The sequence below is a fragment of the Natrix helvetica genome, assembly GCF_964273705.1.
Source record: "Natrix helvetica genome assembly, chromosome: 1".
Classification (NCBI taxonomy): domain Eukaryota; kingdom Metazoa; phylum Chordata; class Lepidosauria; order Squamata; family Natricidae; genus Natrix; species Natrix helvetica.
The window spans coordinates 256,033,721-256,045,875 of record NC_138548.1 but is presented as its reverse complement, the minus strand read 5'-3'; the positions used below and the strand labels follow the sequence as shown (position 1 = coordinate 256,045,875).

General features: G+C 39.2%; 1 protein-coding gene across 1 annotated transcript in view; it reads left to right on the top strand.

Moving 5' to 3' along the window:
• The first annotated feature begins 1,987 nt into the window (after positions 1 to 1,987).
• Positions 1,988 to 12,155, top strand: part of CFAP52 (cilia and flagella associated protein 52) — a 29,609-nt gene continuing 19,441 nt past the window's right edge. Inside the window, exons 1-5 of the mRNA XM_081937244.1 lie at positions 1,988 to 2,088; positions 3,059 to 3,258; positions 5,865 to 6,001; positions 8,812 to 8,940; positions 10,566 to 10,665. Coding sequence (XP_081793370.1) covers positions 2,007 to 2,088; positions 3,059 to 3,258; positions 5,865 to 6,001; positions 8,812 to 8,940; positions 10,566 to 10,665 — 648 coding nt within the window. The 5' untranslated portion in view covers positions 1,988 to 2,006. The remainder of the gene's footprint in view (positions 2,089 to 3,058; positions 3,259 to 5,864; positions 6,002 to 8,811; positions 8,941 to 10,565; positions 10,666 to 12,155) is intronic.

The window sequence follows — 12,155 nt, the reverse complement described above, 5'->3', positions numbered from 1 at the left end:
CTTATTAATCCTGTGCTTCCTTGATTTCTAGTTCCACTCTTGTCCTCAGTATTTGCCTATTTATCTATCTTTTATCTTCTGTTTTGTGTCCTGTATTTTTTTTTATTTTCTACAGGGGTCTTCCCTCCTTGCGTATCGGCACCTAAGGCTTAAGTTATTGTCTTCACTTCCATCGTTCGCTGCTCTGGCCTCTTGTCATTTTGTCCTGTTGTTTTCTCCATTCTGTCTTTCGGTGCTTGGGTCTTTTCGGCTCATCTCACTCTGGTCAGCTCTCTTAGCCTGTTCTCTGATTGACTCAACTCGACTGTCTGATCTGTTCTGCTCAGGCGGCCACTCAGCTTTAGAGAACAGAGCTCTCTTAACTCGGTGCACCTCTGCTGCTGCGACTCCTCCACCTGGGGCAGGGCACTGGGAGGATACTGCAAAATCTCCATTCCCACCCCACTCCAGGAGAAGGATATTGCAAAATCCCCATTCCCTTCACACTTCTGGGGGAAGGATACTGCAAAATCCCCATTCCCTCCCCACTCCAGGGGAAGGATATTGCAAAATCCCCATTCCCTTCACACTTCTGGGGGAAGGATACTGCAAAATCCCCATTCCCTATCCACTTCTGTGGGAAGGATATTGTAAAATCCTCATTCCCTCCCCACTCCAGGGGAAGGATCCTGCAAAATCCCCATTCCCTCCCTACTCCTGGGGGAAGGATATTGTAAAATCTCCATTCCCACCCCACTCTGGGACCAAGTAGAGTATTTGCCGGTTCTCCGAACTACTCAAAATTTCCCCTATCGGTTCCCCAGAACCTGTCATAACCTGCTGAATTTCACCCCTGGGTAGGGCTGCTGTAGTTGAACTGCCTCTAAGTTCGCCGAGCCCTGGGTCAGGATGCCTGACTGCCCCCTCGAGCCGGACTGCCTAGGTTGGAGTATCAGGGAGTCTAAGAAATTACTAAATATACTCTGTTCCACCAGCCTTACTCTGCCTCCAACAGCCTCTCTTCTTGTTGTCATTCAGTCACCAGTTTGCTGCTCTCAGTTGCCACTTTTTCAAGCTCTGAGCTGCTTGGTTGGGCTCCTGAGCTGGATTTATCATTCTCTGTTGCCGGCTGCTTCCGAATCAGCGTACAGCCAGCCATTAGCTGCGCTGCTGCTTTGCTGGTGTTTTCCTCCTTACCCCCAGTTACTTCTTTTTCCTTTCTTCTTCAACTTTCTGCTCCTTTTTTCTCCCTCTCCTTATACATTCCTACTTAATGTAATAACTTCCCTCCCTGCGATCGGATGCTGCTTCCTTCGCTGCTGCCATAGTACCACAAATTTAAAATCAGGTTGGAAGCCAGTAAATAACTCCGTCACCACTGTCAAACTATTCACTAAGGCTGCATTACTATTACTGTTAATCTTCTCATCATTCCTATCACCCATCTCTTCCCACCTATGGGAATCCCATGACGGAAACTTCTGTTGCTTGCATCCTTACGATTTATATTGATATTGTTTCCTTATTGCTTTTTTGTAACTATCATTAAGTGTTCTACCTTATGATTCTTCACGAATGTACCTTGTCTTTTTATGTACACTGAGAGAATATGCACCAAAGACAAATTCTTTGTGTGTCCAATCACACTTGATTTCTATTCTATTCTATTCTATTCTATTCTATTCTATTCTATTCTATTCTAAATGCTTCTGTGGATCGGCCAGCCATCCTAAGAATCTGGGGACTGGGCTTGGCGGTCTTTACAGTGAAAATAGCGCATCTCGTAATTTACTTCATTTCATTTACAAGCAAGCATGGAAAAGTGCAGGAACTCCGCTCTCCAACTCTACCCCATTCCCACCTCTTCCGCGCTCCTTCGGTAGCCTAGAAACGAGAGAAGCCCCGCCCCTTCCATCTAGGCTTCCAGAGTATCCCCGAGAGTCGAGCCTCCTCTGCGCGCTTGCGCGGTTTCCATAGCGACCGGTATATACACAACAGCTGAGCCCGTGACAAGTGCCGGCGGCGACATGGCTACTGTCCCGAACGAGAAAGCGGAGTCGGCGGAGGAGTTGGAAGGCCTTCAGCTTCAGGCGATCATTGGCTTCAATGGTACCGGGGACAGAGAGGGAAAGATCGGGATGGCAACCAGGGAAGTCACGGTACTTCCTAGCTGTGAGAAAAACCCCCTCCCATCCTGCCCGCCATAACTATGAATACTTAAGTGGCTATCTCTTCTATATAAGGATTACTTCACGTACTGAACAAAAACAACAAAAATATAATATTTAGAACTTTATGTAGTCTGTCGATGGGGAAACTGGGACGATAATCAACATTTGGAATAGGAAGTTTGAATATCTATACTGCATTATTCAATTACATTGAGGCTGAACATGTGGAATGGAATATCATTTTTTTCTGAGAACTACTACTGATTTTATAGTAAAAATGCTTTTAACAAATGTAAAACAGCAAAGTACCAAATCTTATTGACTCCCAGATCTCTGTCATAGAGAAAGTAGATTTTGAGCTAGTCTATATGAATAAAAAAGATCTGAACACAAAGTTCTGCCTTAAAAGTTAACATCATCTATCCTCTAATGTTTGTATAAAATATAGCAGAATGGGTTAGAATCAGAGTATAGTATCAGAAAACAGAAAGCATTAGCAAGTAATGGAGGAGCACTGATTTAAAAAAATGGAGAGCAGTAAAATATCTTGATGAATTGCATGAATAAATCTCTTGCTGCTTCTGCGAGCTGTATAATATGGTCAAACATCAGACGCTGACCACACCAATTTTTTTAGTCGTTTTGTATTATGTCATAAAATTTATAATAATATTTACGTCATAAAATGTTTTATAAAATTTGCCAAATTTCAATTCCACGAGAATTATGGGTCCCGGATTTTGGATGCATTCTGTAAGTTGGCCTGCTTGAGGTACCTTGGTTGAAATTGTTTTGCCCTCGGATCCACCCTTTTGCTCAGTTAAAGATTACAGTCACCAGAGTTTTAATAGTATATAGACGTTCTTCCTCTAGTAACATAATAATCTTTGTATTTCTTTTGTTTTCAGGACATGTTCCCTTTGGTCTCATCTGCCATCCAGATCGAGAGCATCTTATCTATCCACTGGGTTGCACAGTCATTATTCAAAGCATAAACACTCCGGGTCAAGCTTTTTTACATGGTCACACGAACAATGTCTCCTGTGTCAGTGTTTCTCCAAGTGGAAGTTATGTGGCTTCCGGTCAGATCACGTTCATGGGCTTTAAGGTGGATAAAAGCTTCCTTTAAAAATGTACTTGATTCCTAAAGGATGCTAGTGTTTAAACGGGGAAGAATATGATTCTTTAAAGCAGGGGTGTCAAACTCACAGCTCGTGGGCCAGATGCGTCATGCGCTGGCCATCTCCACTGCCAGTTTAGCAAAGGGAGGGAAAGTTGCGATACGTCATGTGACGACGTGACGACATGCGTTTGACACCCGTGCTTTAAAGCCTGATCTTTCAACTCTGATTAACTATTTAGATTTCAAGTTGGGGTTCACACTATTACAAGTTCAGTTAGTTCTCATTTAGCAATGGAAATTCTGGTAGTTTTAATTGTCATCATTAAGTGAATCACTGCTGGTCGTTAAGCAGAGACATCATGTTGTTGCCAACCTTTGTGTCCTCCTGCCAGTTTTCCCATTGACTTTGCTCGTGGGAAGCCAGCAAAGAAAATCAGAAATGGCAATTATGACACTGTGACCAACATTATTACAAGGACCACTTGTAACTACCAATCATTCAGGGCCTTCATGTGTTTGAAGGGGTTCTGAACAAGTGGTTATTAAACAAGGACCACCTGCAGAATATTTCTGAAAAATCCTGCTGCATTATCTATATATCAGCTAGCATCAATCCAGTGTTGGATTTTAGATGACATTTTAATTGTCTAAACATAAACTAGATTATTAGCTTCAAATAGTGAAACTAGTGCAGAGAAAGCAAAACAGTTGAAGAGAGACAATAGCTTATATAAAACATCAAATTCAGCATATTTTGACTTGTCTTACTGACAAGTAGGCCTGAAATTGGGCTGTTCCCTTATTTTCAGTTATTTCTGCCCAGTGATAACTGTGAAGAAGCATTTTTTCATGTTACAGTTAATGTGACAACTGTGATTGTTCCTGGGTTGGTCAGATTCACTTACAATTAATCCATGCTTTGAGTAGGTAATTACTAAAGGTAGTTCTCATCTTACAATCATTCATTTAGTGACTGTTCAAAGTTGCAACAGCACTGGAAAAATGTGATTTATGACCAGTCCTCCCACTTGTGATTTTTGCAGCATCCCCATCACGATCAAAAATTTTAGTCCTTTCTAACTGGAATATATTTATGATAGTTGTGGCATGGGGGGGGGGGGTTCATGTGATTACCATTTGTGACCTTCCCAGCCAGTTTTCAACAGGCAAAGTCAATGTGGGAAACTGGACTCACTTAAGAACCCCATGACTTAACTTAACAATTGCAGCAATTCTACAACCTTGGGAAAGAAAGGTAAAATTGGGTGTAACTCATTTAAAACCACCTTACTTAGCAATGGAAAGTCTGGTTCCAGCTGCAAGTTAAGGACTACTTATTAATAGATTATTATAATGTATTTTATAGATGGTTATTCCTGAAGGGTATCTAAAAAGTCCAATTGATGCAAAATGTTGCAGCCAGTTGTTGATTTGTACACAACACCAGAATGATACAGATAGTTTGTATCTGTAGTTACTTTCTGGACACAATTCAAAATATTGTTTTTACCTCTTAAAACTTGAAGCAACTTGGCTCTGACTGACTGAGGAACAGCATCTCTTTTATGTAAACCTATGCAATACAACAACAAAAAAGAGCTTGTCGATCAGAAAGGCCAGCAATTCAGCGGTTCGAGTTCCTAGTACCGCGTGACAGAGTGAGCTCCCATTACTTATCCCAGCTTCTGCCAACCTAGTAGTTCGAAAACATGTAAAAAATGCAAGTAGAAAAATAGGGATCACCTTTGGAGGGGAGGTAACAGCATTCCGTGCACCTTCGGCGTTTAATCATGCCAGCCACATAACCAGAGAGACGTCTTCGAACAGCACTGGCTCTTCAGCTTTGAAACAGAGATGAGCACCGCCCCCTAGAGTCAGGAACAATTAGCACATATGTGTGAGGGGAACCTTTACCTTTATACAACAATACGTTCAACAACAGAGATTTTCCTTAAAATTATCCCATTTTCTGAAACCTGCAAGAATGGCCCTTTTTCCATACAGTATAGCTAACCAAATTCTGGAACACATTTCCTGGGAAATTGAATTTTACCTCTTGCTCTCCCACCTCCAGTTTAGAAAAGGAGAAATGACTGCCTTCTAAACAATGTCTTTTATGGATCTGTTAGGGGAAAGGCAGGTTTAGTTCAATACTAATTTTTGAATTGCTTCATAGCATAGGATCGGTATGACTTTGAGCAAATCATTTAAAAGGTTTTGATTTAGTAGCCAATAATGCTTTGTTGTTTTTGTATACCCATCTGGATAGAAGAATAGCTAGTACTGCAGTATTTAATAGTGTGGGTAGATCACATCAGGCCCTTCGATTGCCTTGTATTAATACATTATTTTTGAGCCTGCTATTTGTCTCAGAAATGGGATATGCTTGGCTAAGTTATACTTCCATTTGAGCTTTTCTGTCTCAATAAAATTGCAACTGTTCAAAAGACTGCCTGAAATGATGTATGCGGAAAAAACAACTTTATGGCCTTTAAACCTAGAATTTAGGATCCAAATAGCTTTTCTGTAACAAACTTGAGTTTTTTCCCCAAGTAATGCTGTTAGACTACATATTTATATTTTTACCCCAGGCTGATATCATTTTATGGGACTACAGCAAAAAGGAGATGTTGTCTCGGCTGTCACTTCACAAGGGTAAAATCGAACATCTGGCATTTTCTCCAAATGATCTTTACCTGATTTCACTGGGAGGCCAAGATGATGGGAGGTAAGACTCCTTTAAACATATGTTGCCTTCTCTTTTCTTATTTTTTCTAAAAAAGTCAGAAATCAGATATAGAGAAGACTACTGTCCTGTCTTGAATCAAAGTAAGATCTAGTTACTTTTCTCCCTCTCCGTCATGATTCCTTTGCTGTGGAGTTTCACCCCTCAAATGTTGTTGCGGATAATATTAACATCTTTCCCAAATCATGTCTTTTTCTGAAGATCAATGTAGCAGAGCTATGCAAAACATTTTATTTTATGCTCAATTTCCAAAATGTTCTGGAGAAAAAAAAAATTCAGAAGGCCAATGTAGCTTACTTTGCACTTGAAACAGCAATTTTGCAGAGAGGGTAGGACATCATGCTCAAAATAAAACCAATTTTAATGTATTCCCAATATGAAAATGAAATGGCATATGGTATTGTGCCATTTGTAGGTTTCTTATTGCATATACACTAGCAGACATTTCCATTGTCAGGATCATTTGCAGCTTTCTGTCTCTCCCTACATATTCCAAGGGAATGTGCAAAGTAATAGGATTACAGGTAGTCCTTGCTTACTGACTGCTCTGGTTAGCAACCATTCAAAGTTATGAGAGTTTTTAAAAAGCCAGATTTGCAACCAATTCTTGCATTTAGGCCATCATGGTGTCTCTTGGTCATATAATAACTATCTGCAAACTTTCAATTAGCAAAATTAACAGAGAATTTGGAAGTGAAATAGCAAGTCATGGTCAAGTAATGTCTTGCTTAACAACTGTGGTAAGTTGCTTAACAATGGATGTGGAAGTGACACTGTAAGTCTGGCACAGTTATGTGATTTTTCCACTTAGTGACCACAACACTTAGTGACAGTTGCCAGTTCTAATTGTGGTTGGTAAAGTGAGAACTACTTGTAATGATTTTAAAAAAACCACTATTCAAACTGATCATTTGAAATGACAAAGCAAATTGACAAGAGTTGATTTGTAACTGTAGAATGATGCAGCAAGTTTGAAGTGTGAATCCATCGTTTAGGAGCAGCGTGATGCATCTTTTAATGATTTTTGCCTGGTCTTTGCAGACTTTGAGAAGCATAATATATTTTTCTCTGTATATCTTTTGCCTACTCTCCCTTTCCCATTAGGTTTGCAATTCATGAAGAAAATTTGTGAATTTTTGAGAGAAAGAGGAAATGAGAATATCATTATCAGGGATTAAATACAAATATAATTGTCCAGGCAAGCTTACTTAGCTGAATGCAACTTACCAGCTATATTTTGTGCTATGCTAGATGTTCTGTAACCTGAACTGTGAAAATGAGAGGATTGTTAGAACTGTGTCTGGCTTGTTGGGTTATAAGTTATATGGACTTGGTAGATGCTTATTTTGTACATTATGCTTATTACCAAGAACAGTATTTCTGTATAGAAGATGCATGTCATTTGAAACAAAAAGCAAATAAATAGCATATTGCATTATTTCGGTTTGGATATAATGAAGTGAGATAATGAAAATGTATGTCCTGTATTGGCTTCAATTTAATAATGGGAAGTACTTTTTTTTTATTTGCAGTGTGCTTATTCAAAAACATCAATATGTTGTCAATATTCTCCACTTGTGGCTGGCCATATTTAATTTTTGAACTGGATTATAAATTCTACGAACAAAAGATTGTTACTGCATGACACGCCAGTGAACAGGGCAGATGAGATTTATTCTCATCCAATAAATTTATAAGAACAAGATTTAACTTGGGGAAAATGCTGCATTGTATTTCAGTGTACATGTCAGTTGCTTTAAATCAACTACATGCCTATCAACGAATCAGTTCAACCAAATATTGGATGTGGCCTCACAAAGCCCCATCTTTATTATAAAGCATAGATGAGAGATGTTCTCCTGGGGTGCTCTGTTGATGATGATATACATTTTTCCTTGCAGTGATCTGCACTGGTTTGTGGTACCCAACTTTTGTTTGCCAGGGATAGATACCCCAGCTGCTTTTTCAGGGGCAACTGGAAGCAGTGTGAAATTGTGATTGGCTTCTTTTCTGCAAAGGCTTTAATTGCATTGATAACCAATCTATATTGGCTGGGAGAGACCTAATTCCCCTCCCCTGCCCCAACTACTTGAAAAGTTAAATGAGGAACTGCGTGACAGATGGCAATCAAAAGAAATTCACAATCCAGTACCCTTTTCGACCATCTCTGTTTCTTGAGAAAGATTCATTGACCATCTCACATAAATTGGGAATTTATTTTGTAGCCAAAATTCATGTGATATGTATGATAAGCTACTAATTGGTTCTTGAAACCCACTATAAATACTGTTTTATTTTTACAGTTTAGCTAGTGTGAGATGTCCACCTTTCACCACACTGTTAACTAAGCAATTAAGGCTTACCGTGTTGTATGAATAAGTCATTAGATTGGCATGAAATGAATGAGCAATCAAAGTGTTACAATATTTTCTATTCCCTTCTTCTTTTTCTATTCAGCCCGTTTTCTCGCCTCTCATCTGGTAAGTGAGGCAATTCATTTGATTTGGAAAACTTCATAAACGTTCATAAAAAGTGGGACTGGAAAATGGGTTAAAATAAAACCCCACAGAGCACTTCTAGACCTCCTTAATGTTTCAGGGTTCCAAGTAATAAATCCATAGCAAGCAAAACTCTGAGGCAATTGGATTCCACCGAGGAATGTCTGCATAGTAACTAGACCCAATACAGCTACAACTGTGTTTGTTTGGGAGAAATGCTCCTCGAAGCACAATCGTATCAAGTTCAAAACAACTGTTCACTGAAGACAAACAAATCTCTTGTTCTTCTGACAGCATTGTGGTGTGGAGTGTCCAAAAGAAAGAAGCCATCTGTGGTAGTCCTGCTTCTGCTCGTAGTGCTGGTAACCCAACCACACTGGTATATTCCAACTGCAAGGATGAGATGTTCATCAGTGCGGGAAAGTATGGCTTTCTTTTTGAGGAAAGGCTATCAAATTCATTTCTTTAAAAATGTACTGTTACTGTTAATTGCATTGTCCCCAAGTTACTCACAGGTAGACCTTGATTTTTGACTGGTCACTTAGCAACTCCTTGAAGTTAGGATGGACACCTCCCAAGAGGTACTTGTAATCTGGTTCTGAAGTTCCAGTGGATGGCCTTCCCCCAGGGTCACATGACCACATTTTGCGCACTCAGTAACTGGGCCACAATTAATGGCCATGGTGTACAACATTTTTGCCCAAAACCAGAATTTCTGGTCTTCTGCAAGAACATTGCATAACAAACAATGGGTTTGCTTAATAACTGCTAATTTGCTTAACAACCACTGAAAGAAAGATGATAAAATTGAGTTGGTCATGTGATTACTCAACTTTATGACTGTCATGACTTACAACTGTAATGAGCAGGCTCCATTATTGTCATAAGTTGAGGATTACCTACAATGGAAAATGTATGAAGCCAAAGATATCCATGCTTTTTTCTTTATTATTGCTAGACAGTGAAACAGGTTTCTGAATGTCCTGCAGGACACTTAAGTGGACTCTATGAGCATGCAGTTCTGAAGGGAAAGTGCTTCAGTGGGGGGGGGGGGCGGGGGAGGGTTCGTATGACTGTAGCACTTACTTGCAACTCTTTAAAGCAGCAGTCCCTTTTCCTAGGACCATCTTCTGCCCAGCTGCTGTGAAATTGCAATGCCTTGCTATGTTTATGTCAAAACGCCTTTTTGCCTTTGCAGTGCTTTGGATTTCCAGCACTACTTAGATTTCCTCAGATCTGTTTTACTGATCAGCTATCTTAAAAAAGCTTAATTTGCAAATTATATGATTAATGAGAAGAGTTTACCTTAAGAATTCTAGAATGTTTGTGCTGAAACTTGTGGAATACAAAAATCATTGTAAAATTGTCCTACTCCATGGCATTCTATTTTTGGAGGAAAATTGTCTTTTACCATTCCTAGTGTGCCATCATCAGCTTTAGTAACCATTGGTTCCTTTGGGGTTTGCTGTATCTGAATAATTCCTACTTACATCAACTAATTGCACAAAGCTCCCATCAAAAATGTTGTAGTTTGCTAGTGCTCAATACTGGTAGTCCTCATTTAGCAACTATCTTGTATAGTAATTGCTTACAGTTATGACGGTGATAAAAAATTAACTTTGCCACCCACGCTCACTTTTATGACCTTCAGAATTCTGTAAAATGAAGGAAAGCTGAAATAAGATTATAAGCATAATCGTGGTTTCACTTAGCATCCGCTTTGCTAAATGACTGAGTTGCTGACCCCAATTATGGTCACTAAATGAGAACTACCAGTGCTGTAGTCAGGAGATATTTCACTCTTTTCCAAACTGCTTTAATCAATCATATAATGAAGCTATTTCACTCACAGAAATAGAAAATATTTAGACTCCCAACACAATCTCTTGGCATATATTAAGTTGTCACCTACTTTCTTGAAGTTAGGATAAGTGACTTTGGTAGTCCAGAAGAGAAACAGTAAATGCATCTTTTAGTTCTGCAGCAAAGTGTTTTGTATGATGTAAATCTATCTTGAGTTAATAATGAAATACATCCTTTGGCTTCAGTGGAACTATTCGAGTATGGGAACTGGATTTACCCAACAGAAAAATCCGACCAACTGAGTGTCAAACAGGGCAGCTGAAAAGAGTAGTTGCTTGTGCCATGGTAAGATATCTACTGATCTGTGATTTATAGTATGTGTAAAAATTGAGTCAGGTAAACAAAAAAAAGAAAAAGAAAAAAGAAAAAAAGAACAATTTATAGAAGATCTACTTAGTTTTGGAGAAGTGCATTTGACTTTAAACATCTAATTCAGTAGGATGAAATGTGTCCAAAGTCATTGGCTGTCACCTCCCTCTTAGATACAATTCAAATCTTTGGAGGGAGATACCATAACTAACCGTAGCACCAATAAGAACCAACAAAAGTAACAGACTCAGCAATAGTAATAGAACTTAGATTTCTATATCACCCCACAGTGATTTACATCCCTCGCTGTGTGGGGTACAGAATCAGCATATTGCCCTGAACAATCTGGATCCTCATTTTATTGACCTAGGAAGGATGGACAGCTGAGTCAACCTTAAGATAGCCAGGATTGAATTCCTGGCTGTGGGCAGAGTCAGCCTGTAATCCTGCATTCTAACCACCGAGCCAACATGATTCCGTTTTGAAATGATTATTACAAATACATTTTGAAATGATTTTTCTGGAAGATATAACTGCAGAGTCAAGCGGCTTGGTGTATCCTAGGAGGTACATTTAATTCTATGCCTCTGTTCTCAACCATCTTCTCAGGAACAGAGTAATACATGGTGTAACTAAGACCCAAACTCAAAAATACAGCCTATGGCCAGCCGCATGAAACTTTTCATTGCCGAATCTTTAACAGGAGAAAAAATCATACTGTGAAGTCTGTTCCAAACCAGAATCCTATCTGTAGTGCAGGAAGCTGGAAGCAAGCCAAACGTTGTTTTTGCCTCACTATTGTAAAAGTATTTCAACAGTGAAATACTAAAAGTATTTCCTAATTCTGTCTTGCTTCAGTGATCTTAAAGGACCTGAGCTTCATTTATTTGTTTGTTTGTTTGTTTATTCTGGATGAGGCCCCAGCCTTGTCTGTGAAAAGTCTAATCAAAGTCACCAGTGCCTTTTCCTTTTTGTTCTGCCTATATGTTAAAGCATAATTATAATGCGACACTACTGCTGGATCTTGCTATATTTTGAACTTATAGAAGGACCATGTGCTAGTCTTTTGCAATGGTGCCCTACTTTGGAAGTGTCGTCTTTGTGAAAGCAATGACCTTTGTGTGTGTCTAGACCTTTTAATTTAATTTTATTGTGTTTTATTCAATGTTGCAATTGCTTTTATTGCCAAGCTTATGTTAAATAAATAGTTCCCAGCTTTTTTTTTCTTTATGTGGATCCTTACATTGTCATTTAATGCTTTTGAGTACTATTGTATAAACAAGTGGGCAGTGAGATGCTGTGAGGATTTTGGTACTAGTCTTATGAGATCCCAACATTAATTCAATTTTATTTAGGGCCATCATCTTGTGGCCTCATCTAATTTTATAAGGGTTTGGCTTTCTTGTATGGAATCCTGGGATTTGAGATTTCAAGCAAGAATGGCCAAGCAATCTTGTGAGATTTTA